This window comes from Coffea arabica, chromosome 3e (genome assembly GCF_036785885.1).
Source record: "Coffea arabica cultivar ET-39 chromosome 3e, Coffea Arabica ET-39 HiFi, whole genome shotgun sequence".
Classification (NCBI taxonomy): domain Eukaryota; kingdom Viridiplantae; phylum Streptophyta; class Magnoliopsida; order Gentianales; family Rubiaceae; genus Coffea; species Coffea arabica.
The window spans coordinates 3,558,572-3,571,228 of record NC_092315.1 but is presented as its reverse complement, the minus strand read 5'-3'; the positions used below and the strand labels follow the sequence as shown (position 1 = coordinate 3,571,228).

The 12,657-nt window shown below is 35.9% G+C and overlaps 2 protein-coding genes across 13 annotated transcripts; one reads left to right on the top strand and one right to left on the bottom strand.

Annotated features, from left to right (window-relative positions):
• The first annotated feature begins 744 nt into the window (after window positions 1-744).
• Window positions 745-1,809, top strand: LOC113736588 (early light-induced protein 2, chloroplastic-like). Of its 2 annotated transcripts, none has more exons than XM_072084385.1 (3): window positions 745-1,034; window positions 1,123-1,206; window positions 1,367-1,809. In XM_072084385.1, exons 1-3 carry the CDS (start codon window positions 888-890, stop codon window positions 1,709-1,711), a joined length of 576 nt encoding a protein of 191 aa, XP_071940486.1. In that variant the 5' UTR covers window positions 745-887; the 3' UTR covers window positions 1,712-1,809. The 2 variants fall into 2 exon arrangements, with proteins under 2 accessions (XP_071940486.1, XP_027119440.2); XM_027263639.2 differs by having other exon boundaries at window positions 1,120-1,206.
• Window positions 1,810-2,256: 447 nt separating this feature from the next.
• Window positions 2,257-9,969, bottom strand: LOC113736185 (uncharacterized). 11 transcript variants are annotated; one of them, XM_072084378.1, is made up of 19 exons: window positions 9,396-9,969; window positions 7,546-7,785; window positions 7,367-7,426; window positions 7,209-7,272; window positions 7,000-7,129; window positions 6,762-6,906; window positions 5,869-6,108; window positions 5,706-5,790; window positions 5,263-5,365; window positions 4,912-5,037; window positions 4,729-4,842; window positions 4,333-4,454; window positions 4,103-4,190; window positions 3,907-3,999; window positions 3,700-3,789; window positions 3,440-3,559; window positions 3,209-3,300; window positions 2,755-2,812; window positions 2,257-2,558 (listed from the first exon to the last, which is right to left on the bottom strand). In XM_072084378.1, exons 1-19 carry the CDS (start codon window positions 9,592-9,594, stop codon window positions 2,475-2,477), a joined length of 2,253 nt encoding a protein of 750 aa, XP_071940479.1. In that variant the 5' UTR covers window positions 9,595-9,969; the 3' UTR covers window positions 2,257-2,474. The 11 variants fall into 11 exon arrangements, with proteins under 11 accessions (XP_071940479.1, XP_071940477.1, XP_071940480.1 ...); XM_072084376.1 differs by having other exon boundaries at window positions 2,257-2,564; window positions 2,755-2,809; XM_072084379.1 differs by having other exon boundaries at window positions 2,755-2,809.
• Window positions 9,970-12,657: the final 2,688 nt, after the last annotated feature.

Genomic DNA, 12,657 nt, shown 5'->3' with positions numbered 1-12,657 from the left:
AGCTGAAGACAAATTTCCCTACTCTCCAATACTATTAACTCCGTCAATGTGCTAATGCGAAACCATAAATGTAACACAGCATCACATATTTGGTATTTTAGTAATGGGACTGCAAATCAACCCAATAATTCACGAGCAGTTTAGTTACTCGTTCAAATTTATCTCGAATTGTTTGATTAGTCAAATAAATCGAATATCGAAAGTTAACGTGTTAAAACTCGAGAATTTGATAAATCTAGCGAATCAAACTCGATCATAAAAATTCATACTCGATTGAGTCGAATTCAATCTCCAACATTGTTATATCAAATCGAACTCGAGTTCAGGCTCGAACTCGATGACATTAATTGGGATCAATTCGATTCGATTGCACCTTTACTTGGCAGTCCTCGTTAATTGCTTACAGCTTATACAACAAATCAAACCACCAGTTTTGGAAGGGAAAGATTTTGGAAGCAAACTCCCACTTCTTGAGCTTGAAGGTTTGGCGTTTACTCTAGAAAGCCCTAGAGACTACCTAGACCAATATTGGCCTCATTTGCCAAGCCTGCTTTGCAATTGAAACTTATGGTCATGGCGTTGCTGTTGCCCACTCCAATATGTACTTACAGGACCATATGCACCCACGTGACTCCAGTACCTTTAAAGGCCCACATCTTACTACGTGGATTCAAAATATCCACCACCTTTCTCACCTTGGCTGCCCCCATGCATTATAAAGATCGACACATGTCGAAACTTGTTGTCTCAGGAATCTTAGGATTAGTCAGCTAAATTTGTAACTGCTGAAACCATTTTTCATCGCTTCCTTTACTGCCTTTGGAGCTTCTGATTGCTGTTAGATTGTTTTGATTTCTAGCGCTTGCAAATAGAAGAGTGGGGATACTATGGCTGCCTCAGTTGCCATGCAATCTTTTCTCGGTAGCCCAGTTGCCGGAGTCTTCAGCCGAAGGGAGCTAAACCAAGTTGTTCGATTAAGCTGTGGGCTTCATCTGCCAAAGAGGGCCAACTTCAGAGTCAGAAGCATGGCTGAAGTCAGTCTCTAGAATCTTTCCAATTTCCTTTTCTTTTTTTTTTTTTGAGAATTAAATGCTGATCTGTTGCTTCCTTTTGATATAGCAGGAAAATGATAAAGAGACAGCAGACGCAGCTCCTCAGCCAACCCAGCCAAATGTTGCCCGGCCTAATCCTGCCCCAAAACCAAAGGTTGCGAGCTAAGATCAAGTTTTTTCTTGAAATAAATTGCATCTAAGGATATCTATTATAGATTACATTTTGTAACATAAATTGAACGAAATGCATATATATATATATATATATATATATATATATAGGAGGATACTAACGAATCTTCACTTTGCATCAGGTCAGCACCAAATTTGAAGACGTTCTTGCGTTCAGCGGGCCTGGACCAGAGAGGATAAATGGCCGGCTTGCCATGATAGGGTTTGTTGCAGCTATAGGTGTAGAGCTAGGCAAGGGTCAGGATCTGTTCGCTCAGATCAATGATGGTGGGCTGCTATGGTTCATTGGGACTAGTGTCTTGCTGTCTACAGCTTCCTTGATCCCTCTTTTTAGAGGGGTCAGGGCTGAAGCAGAGGGTGGGGGGTTCATGAATTCAGATGCTGAGTTGTGGAATGGCAGATTTGCTATGTTAGGCCTGATAGCTCTTGCGTTCACTGAATATCTCAAAGGAGGTGCCCTTGTGTAGACAGATAATCATGGTTCAGCATTATAGTGGAGCATCTGTCTCTATGGAATTTGCAAGAACGTACTTCGGAATAAAGTAAATTCAGAATTTGAAATTCATCTGTGTTATTAATATTCATCTGTGTTATTTTCAAGCACAAGCTCCTAAAGCACATTAATAACGGAAGAAAGAAAGAGCAGTAGACACCACCACGTAATCAGAACATGCCTAGTCACCTCAGAAAATGTTCCTGTGCAGAATCCGTTCAATTTAATTATTTAACACTAGCCCTTTAACTCAATAACAATAAAGACTGCTCCCATCACACGAAAGCTCTCTCTTGCCACAACTTCTACAATGGATAAAGCTTATATATTGAAATTTAGAAACTAAACAACTCCTCCTTTCAATTTTCTTTTTTATTTTAATTTCTTCGCTTGGGTTTATTGTTTTTGGGTTTTTTTTTTTTGGGTTTTGTGTGTGGTGTGTTTTTGTGGGTTTGGGGGGTTGGGGGGGGGGGGGGGGCGGTGGGATGTTCAATCATACAGATGCAATTTTGCCAAAACTGAGAAAAGAGCGTCGTCACTATATCATGCAACCAAATTTGAGCCGCAACTCTTATTCATTACAATGGTGATGGCTCAGGGGCAAGAGAACTTGCCCATCAAGGGAAGGCTTTCTACACTCTTCGGTTATATAAACAAAAAAGAATGACAAGAATACATTTACCATATCGCCTGTATCTATTTACACAAACATGGTTTTCTAACGATGGATAGATCTATCAGACTAATACGTCCACCTGCTGTTCAAGACCATTAAGCCCACCGCTTTGAAGCTTTTGACCGTCCTCTCCCACAAAGCTATCCTGTTTCTGGCCGACAAAATCAAGATTTGATATCAAACACCAAAACAAGGAATACAACATAAAGTCTGGAAGAAAAAACTTAAGCAATCAGTACGCACATTTCAGTTCAATTTCGTCTACTAAATTCAGAGTCAACAATTAAAATTTGACATTTCAATGCCCAAAAGCCAAAAGTAAACAAACATAAAATACTCACCTCCAGTGGCAGGTCAACTGGAAACAAATTTATGCTGTTGGGATTAAAACTGAAACTGCTGCAAAAGAGGTAAGAGCGGAATCAGTTGACTGATGCGGGTCTTTTGAGTTTAAAAAAAAATTGAACGGACTATGATATACTACCAGACTGTTGTTCAATTCAATCTACTCAACGGCCAGCTAACAACTAATAGATAAGCACCACAAATCAAAATTTGACAGAATGAAGCATAATGAATTCACTATGTTCTTAAAAACAAATGCAATTCACATAATTAGACATTAAACAATCTTCCATCCTTCTCATTCAGTCCTTTTTCCCCCTTATAGGAAGGGGGCAGTTCCCTCAGGGGGTAGGGTTAAAGAGGATGCTACATTCTACAAGTGCTTCACTACGTTGCAGTCCATTGAAAAACTTCTCGAGAGAACAATGATAGCAAGGAGCAAATGCTTACCTGCAGGACAAAACTAGCTGCCACACATATGGAATGAAGAACTCTTCAGGATGACTCTCTTGTTCATATGTAAAACGTAACTGTGTAAACATCTATTCAAGAGAAAGAGTTCAGCATTAAACTAGAATTCATAAGAATTAAGAAATAATAAGTGATGGATGGACGCATTAAAGTACAGTAATAAAAAGTATTATAATGGATTAAGCAGTAAGACAAGCATATGTTTCACACCTTCATGCCTTCACCCCTCCAGGATCGGCAATTGATGACTATAACCTGAAGTACTTTCTCCACTGACCATTCACCATCCATTTTTTGAGCATCCATTCGACTATTGAAGAAGTCCAAAACCTACAAAACCAAATGTGCGTAAGTACGATGTCAAAGTGCAGCTGAAGTATAGAGATCTTAAACATCCATTATCATCATAAACTCAAATTGATCCAGCCAAAAATACGAGCTAAGACTATTTTAATAGCCAAGGCACATACCGTGAATATGTTTTCAAGCAGCTCGTTAAAACGGGGATGATTCCTGAAAGGTTGAAAGACCTCCTGCCTGTGCATGATTGCATAAACAACCTGCAAGATGGAAACAGGCATTGAAAAATGCAACAATTAAGAAGTATTACTTGTATCCACATGAACAGAAATAGTAAGAACAACTTTACAGATCAGAGAAAAGCTAAACAAAAATACCTCAGGATTCCGCGGCAGAGTGTACGTCAGGATTGCATTCAATATTTCCAGAACAATTCTTAAGAAGTCAGTATAAATATGTAGTTCTGCAGTCTGCAGTAATACAAATAAGAATAAGTTTGTTTGTACAATATGCATACAAACAGTATGCAAACAGAGATTAGTTGTAAAGCATTAAGGCCATGAACTGCAATACCGTATCTTCTGGAAGGTTGTCTTCTTCTCTTGATTCACCATTAGGCATATGCATCTTGTTATTCGACATTTCTGCTAATTTATTGTACCTAGACATTGTTTCAATTTTGAAATCACCAATAAGAGACAGAATTCCAACTGAAAGGTTAAGGCATGGAACCAAGAATGCAGAATAATCATTTAGATAACAGTTATAAATTCAAAAGAAAGCGAAGCGAAGCGAGAGAATACTTTCGTGCAAGCATATCAAACAGGCTGACCAACCGCTGTGATGCATAAGCACTCAGCCGATGAACATGGGGTGCCATATTTGCCAGAGTTGCAAGACAATTTGTGTGGAGATAAACATCCTGCTTCACAATATCCATCAAAAATGATGGCAGCATATAGTTGGTTAAAATGAAATATCCGTATAGAATACAGGAAACAATTACAGATTACAATTAAGCTAATCTCATCTTTCTCAAACGTAATAGCCATCTAAAATTCCCTACAAAGCATTCAATTCTTCCAGTGATAAAAAAATGGCTCTATGACACGTCCATTTAACGATCCATCACCGGGGAATATAGTGGAACTCAGAAGCAGGAAGAAGAGTGTGTCCATTAAAGATGCCTCAAATCATACCCGGAGCTTAGATAAGTTGTATTTCACAGTCCTGATGAGGATTATGACCATAAGAGAACCAAGAGATGTTTGATGGAGGAGCCGTTCTTGATACCATGGAACATTAGGCAGCATCTGCAAGGCGATTAGTAAATCAATACCTTACCTTCACACTGGTTCCAAGCTCAGAGAGGCAATACTCACCAGTTTATGAATACTGGCATTGAAAGAGGAATCCTGACTAAGTATAAGAAGGATGATCAGCACCATGTAAATTTGATTTGATGTCCTCCTTGATGCATTATAAAGCGTTTCCAGCATGGGCATCAACTGTTGATTCATTAGGAAGACGAATTCAACAGATAAAGCTCTTTGACATAGTATATCATATGCTGTACTACTCTGAAGCCAGATTGTTTAAAGCTAGGCTTTTTTTCCCCCTATATTTTTGTCATATACTGTTTCCTTTAAGTAATGACTTTCTTTCGGTATATATTTTCTCTCATATCACCTCAACTTCAAAATTTCAAGCAGAAAAAATGATAGACTCCGTACCAAGGTATCGAGGTCTGTTCGCACCAAAACATATTCTAGAAAAGCTGAGTTCCCTTGCACCATTGAGTAAAGTAGGAGGATAGATCTTTCATCAGCCAAATACCTGAAGAGATACAGCTATTTTAAGTTTCTGAAAAAAAAAAAACTATCAAACCTAATTAAACTGTGACTTGGAAACTTTGGTGTAAACATATAGAAGAAGAGCAAATTCATACTTTCTGAAACTTCAAAACAGAGGTTCACCAGCCATTTACATATAAAGGTACTGTAAAAAAAGTAAAGTTACCAACGACGCCCAATATTATGCCAGACACCTAGTCATTGTTTCAGCATCACAGAGCCAAATTTAATTTTTCATAAGCTTCTCAATTAGAACATTATGCAAGACATAACTTTGTGGAAATAATGCAGTTCCATGCTGAGAAGAAATAATTCATACTTACAGGCCAAGAGTATCAAAGAGAGAAGCAAAAGGCAATCTCACAAGAGGACCATTTTGAACATTCCCCTCAACGTCCAGGCGATCAACTGCAGGCAGAAGATGAGAAATGCAAAATCATACAAACATAAGACAGCATTCAAAGGACAACTAGAGGGAAGGCTTACATTCAATATCCTGAGCATTTTCTAAGGCCTTGCAGTAAGGGTTTTCAGAAAAACATGCGTCTTCCTTTGGGAGAGGTTCTGAGCTGTGATCACCTCTATCTTTCACATAATCCGTTTCAATACATTTCCGATAATGGATAAGGATAAGTAGAACATTAAGACTATTCTCTGCCAAAGGACTTCTTGTAGCTTCTCCACTTGAACCAACAAAGAGATTAAACGGCAATAGCACAAAATTTGCTGCAAGCCACAACAAGTTGTTTTATCGAGTGCTAGGAAAATCAATTTAAATACTGTAGTATATAAAACACAGGTTACATGCTAAACCTCAAAAGAGGATGTCAAATCATACATATCAAAGCTCAAGTTTCGAAATATTTTTCTTAAACATCCACCAGATATCATTAGAAAACCTTAACCCAAAAAATGGTAATAGATTTGCTTATGAAACAAGATAATAGCTTAAACACATGCCATTTTAAAAAATTCTATTATAGAGTAGTATATAAAAGAAAACTTGTGACAAGGAAACTCTCTATTCAAACTTTAACAACATCTGAAATCTGATGATGAATCAACTAGATAGATCGTTATACACCACATATTGGTTATTTGAAGTACAAGGAGGCAACAACCACCTTGATGGAAACTGAATGCATTGCGAGAAATACATGTAGGGAGATTTGCACCTAGAGATGTGTGTTTGGAAACACTTTGTGTTTGGGCAATAAATCAGAATAAGTACATGTTATCTTCTACCAATTATTCATGTTTAAGAGAGGAGCTAGCAGCTCTCTTTATTTTCTTTTAGAAATTTTGAGCAAAAAAACAAAGACAAATGGAGAAAGTGATGACTAGTGTTAATTTTGCAAGAAAGAGAAATTTTCATATACCAGCTGCAGAGCCAACTCTCTGTAGCACACCAGTCTGATTTACTTCTGAGAATATGCTGTAAGATGAACTATCAATGGGGAAGTTAGGTCGTCTGATGTAATTTAGAAGTAGCTTAGAGACTACCAAACTAACCAAAGAGCTTTCCTGCATGGAAGAGAAATATCAATAGAAAACAAAGGGAATAATAACAGACTTATGAGACAAAGCAAGCCAAAAAGCAACCTTTCTCCCAGTTACCTGAACCATCATAGCATCAATAAAAGGGTGGCTATCATCTGGACCTGGTGAAGGTCCACTAAGAAGTTGGGTTGACATTGCAATGAGCATGAAGTTAAGAAGTTCATGGTGTAGAAGATATGTATTGGTGCTGTTGGAAACAGGTATTAGTTAGCACTATAATACTATCATCTTGGAAAAAAGATATTAGTGAATTATTACCAACATACCTTACATCTACTTTTCCTAGAAAACTAAGCACACTATGCATGACCAGCTGTTCAATAGTTTGATCTGCTTCAAAAGTAAGACGAAATAAGAACCAGTGATGAGAAAGGCTTTACTAGGAAAATATATCTTTGTAGAGTTCCTAATTAAGAAAATGTACAATTTTCTGCCAACAAAATTCCATAAACTATCTTCACTTGGAATCTACCTGGACCTCCTCCTTTAGAAAAAAGGGTTGGATTGTCAGACAGGAGAGTAGGGAAGGTGGATCAACTAAAGGCACAAAATATAAGTAATAGTCACAATCAAAATAAGAACAAAATGGCACAAATGGATCACCTTTTGAGAAGCTAGTTGGTTTGGCCTCATTTTCATCTAGAGATAGGTGCAATTCTTCAAAGTGGTCACTTTTGGCATTCTCAATGAAGTACTTCAGGAACACAGAGGAGATGTATAATGCATTAAGAGCTCTAACAAGAGCTGCTGAGGGCACACCAGAAGCAGACACACATTCTTGCAAACACCATGCTAGGTGGACTAAAATCTTGGCAAGGTGTCTTGTTTTACAGTTGTTCTGAGCTGCAGAAATCAACAGAAGCTCAGACAAAGATTGCCGATCAGCAAAACTATCACAGCAAAATAAAAGTTAAAGATCATGGGCCACCTCACTCAAAACAGATTCAAACCAGATGTAAAACTGAAATTCCTTCATTGGCCAAAAAATATATCACTCAGTCCTCTTCTTACCTTTCACGCAAGCTAGTTTAATGATTTTAAATGTATCTTAAACAACATCGAGAAATAGGAAAGTTCGTAAATCTTCCTTTGAAAGCCACATAATTAGGGATAGAGATCACAGAGCCCTCATCATCAATTTTGTTTGTTCCTTTCTTTGGGTGGGGCAAGATGGGAAAAAGCAAGCAAAATAAATGGCTCAGAAGTTGATTAAGGTCCAAGAATAAACTATCATTTTCAGTTAGTTTACTAAAAACTTGGAGACCGAATGCATAATTAGTTGCCAAAGGCAGGCACACTGGAAAATCAATTAATGTATGACAGCTTGCAGAATTTCCTAAACTAACATCAAGTTGGTTAACATAATAGCTGCAGCATCAAATGACAATGGCCTAGCGATATAAAACAATCCTTGATGTTAGCAAAGACGGAAGATGATATTTGCTCAGGTCTCTGATTGTTAATAAATGCCGTTCATAAGTTATTTTAGTGAATGTCGTACAAAAAGTGCCTTATCTAAAAGTTACTAAACATGCAGCCCAGCTAGAAACAACCACAATCTGATTAGGCACTACCAAATAGGCCAGTGCAAGTAGCTCTTTAACTTCAGTCAACATCCAAAAGGTTTTAAAGAGGCACAACTAAACAACGTTGGCAACACTTTCCACATTTTACACCTCCAAGTACAACTAACCACATGCATTTATGGCATTCAAAATAACGTGAATGCAGCATGATGTATATGGAGACGCACAAGGTTCTAAAAGTGGCATAAGTCGTCATACGTACAATATAATCCTTCAAAACTCTCTTCAACTAGAAACTCTATCTCATACCATGTTACCCTCAACAAGCACTGTATAGCGATCATTTCCATTGCTACGTGTAATAGCACGAGAGCACTAAGCATTACTCAAGAACGTACATTACCTCCACGTGTCCCCCTGAAATAGCACAATTAATTACTGAAGAAACACATACGATAATTATTCTTAGAGCCATAACACGCTAACCTATCAAATATCTCTTCACATGCATAATTTGCAGCATCCATCAACCTAATACTACCATACATCAATGCTTGTTCCCAAGCAAAACATCTTCAAATATTAGCTTTGTTAAAAATGCACGCAATTATCCCTCAATCAACATTTTTGTGGTAATCCTATAGCAGAAATCCATAAAAATTGGATTTTAAAGCACCCTAAACTAAAGTAAGCATGAAACTAGTTAACAGGAACTTCAAAACTACGATTAAGGCACAAAACTTAGCAAAATTACATAATTTAAACACTTGAACAAAATAGAAACTGGTTTGTTACAGTTCTCCAACCTAAATTTCACAATGCAGCTATGAAGCTAAATCAATCAGAATCAAATTAAGGAATAAAGAAAAATTAAAATAATAATAAAACATAATAACGAAAGAGAGAAAACTTGAGCTTTAAACTAACCGAAGAGTTGAGAAGCTTGAAGAACACGATGAGAAGGCCAACGGAGATGGAGAGGAGACTCGAGAAGCTTCTGCCAGTAATCAGAGGCTAGCGGATACGACTTCTCTCCAACCAATGCTCCAATCAGGTACTCCGCCGTTTCCGCCGGTCTCATCTCCGCCGCACTGCCCCACCGCGGTGTCGAAGGAACTCCTCCCATTGCTCTTTTCCACCTCTCTCTTTCTCTCTTTCTCTCTCTCTCTCTCTCTCACACACACACACAAATTGAAATATATACAGATAGAACTGTATATACAGATATCTATATGTACAATATATCAATAGATTTTTACTAGTACTTATTTTGTGATTAAAATGTGAATTTTGAGGAAGAAATGGGAATGGGAATGGAAATTGGGGAAAAGTCGTAATAGCAAATGTTTGGATCTGATCAAAGTCATTAATTAGAGAGAAAGAAATAGAGAGAGAACTTAAAGAAGAAGGTTTAGAAGAGAGTTTGGAGAGATGACTTCTCAAATTTGGGAGAAAAAATATGAATTATTATTATTATGAGTATTTCGAAACGCTATGCTGATGTGATGAGATGAGATGATGAGGATTGGGGATGATGAGGATTGAGGATGATGTAAGTTGATGCTGTGGACGGTGTACACTGGAGTACAATACATGGATGACACGTATGGAGTAGTTTCACAGTACCAAATTGCCCTTCTTCTCTTTCCTTTTCTCTCTTCTCTCCGTAGTCCTTAGTCCTTGGTTGACATTGGCGTGTTGGCATTATATTTTGAATTAATTTTGGTTTTAGGTTGATTTTTGTGGCTATGCCATGAGTGTAAACAGGAAGAGGTATTAATTGAACTTACATATAATAATTAGAACAATTTAGAAGAAAAGAACTGATAGGCAAAGGTGTAATAATTCTTTAGAATATTTTGTAACTTTTTATTTTGGAGAGTTTTCAAGCTTAGATTTTATACATGAATTTTCAATTTTATTCTCTTTATTGTTACTTGTAAACCAATAAAATCATGTATGACATTTACATCATTGTTCTCTTTATTCTAGTTCTATCTGTCTTTGTTTTATTAGTTAATATTTAGGCATTTTGTTCACCCCATGTATTGTTGAATAAAATAGTTCAATTTGTTGATCACAAACCAATATTTTATTTGCTAGAGTGGGATGGTTGAGAAAAGCAATCATTTTTAATATTCTTAACGTTAACGAAATTTCTATTTGAATTGCTATTTTTAATAATTTTTATAGAGAATAATTGATATATATATATAAAAGAAAAGAATGATTGAAAAATATATTTATAAAAAAAAGTAAAATTTTTTCCCTAAAAAATTGCAATCCTGACAAGGCCTAAGCCTTCTCATAGGACAAAAAGTGCAAGGTAATTTTTTTCATTTAAAACAGCATGAAGAAAAAAAATTGATTTGCATACTGGATGATAAATTTTATAAAAGGACAATTTCGTCAGTCTATGTATCGAAGTTTGCATAAAACTGATGGAATAGGGTTTTGTTGCGCCTATTGTTTTTGTCGGCCAGGAGTCTACGTGGCGGTCCTTCTCATATTTCATCAGCATTTGAAGGTTGCAGAAAACCCACTCTCCTTTTGAGACGTGCAAAACACTCCGTATGTGAAACAAACGTTGAACCAGCAAATTCATGCCAAGAGTTTTTTTTTTTTTCCATATATATATAACTTAAAAGTCATGCTTAGACTTGACTGATTCCAAAAACTTGGATTGCCATTTTTCTTCAAAAAATTTTTTACATTTTTAATGAACATATTTTTTATTACATTTTTATCCCACACATATCAAATTATTATAATATATTTTTTTATAAAAATTTCCAGAAAATGACAATCCAAACGGGCTCATAGGGCCAATGTAGTATATAGTCCATGTAGACCTATGTTAGGACTAACATAATACTTCATGTAGTACAGTACAAAATTTCCTTCATTTCCCGTAATTAAGGTAAAAACTGAATGTTTTAAAACTGCAGCATGAACCTCCGTATGATCGTGATAGGGAATTATTCCATGCCTAATAGCTAGTTTGGGAGATAAGATTTGAGCAGGAAAAAAAAAAAAGAAGGGAAGAGAAAGTTAAATGTTTTCAACGTTTGGAAGTTTTAGTGAAATAGAAAAGAAAAGAAAACAACTAATTTAGAAGGAAATAGAGACCAGCTACAGTTAAAAAAAATTCATCCCAAATCGGGCAGAAAGCAAAGGAAAGTTGCAGAAAGCCTACAAAAAATTTTGAAATTGCTCATTCTATCCTTGAAAAGCTATTGAATGAGATTTTTATTGACCAATGTGTTTAAATTCATATCCTATCTTTCATAAACTCCCAAATAATATTAAAATCTCATATCTTCTTTTCTTATCCTTTCTTTTCTCTCATAAGTTAACCTTTCTCTTCTTTTCTTTTCTATCCGCAACTCCCAAACTAGTTATAAATGTTTTTGCTGTGAGTTAATGATTCCATTTGATGCACAATCCTATGCCAATTTTGTGTATGGCTCTAATTTTGTACTGAACACCTTCTTATGTTGGGGTACTAAACACCTTCTCCTGTTGGAGTTGGAAAGCATGCCAGCAATGTTGTTAAATTCGGACCAAATAGTAACTTAACTAAACTATTGGGTCATGGGTCAACTAGTTGGATCAATCATACCATTCTTAAAAATCTGCTGATGTCAACATGATATTGTAATTATTTTATATTATAAGTTTGAGAAATATTGAAATTAAGTTTTTGGTTATATTCAGACAACCATACAAAATGTTCCAAAAATATTAGACATGCAATCAAATATACACCTAAAAATTATATATAAAAATGTAAATTCACACCTAAAACATGTCCATTCTCCAAAACTACTTGAAAAATAAAATTAATGCAAATTAATGCAAATTAAAATCACTGATACTAATTTGATAAGATTATAGAGATGAAAACTTCTTGATTTAGAAATCATTTAGGGAAACGAGTGATTGTGATGTTTAAGTTAAGTGGTGGCGTTTTCTTATTCCTATTAATAAATCAAATTTTACAATTTAGGTAATTTAAATTATATTTGGGGAAAACAAGAAATAAAAGTTTGAGAATCAAATCAATCAGTCTAATCGGATAACTGATTTAATCGATTTTTGATAGTTTTAACTAACTTTTTATCAATGTAATTTTATGTTACAAATCAATTCAAAAAGAAAACTGGTTCACGATCGGATTAATCAGACC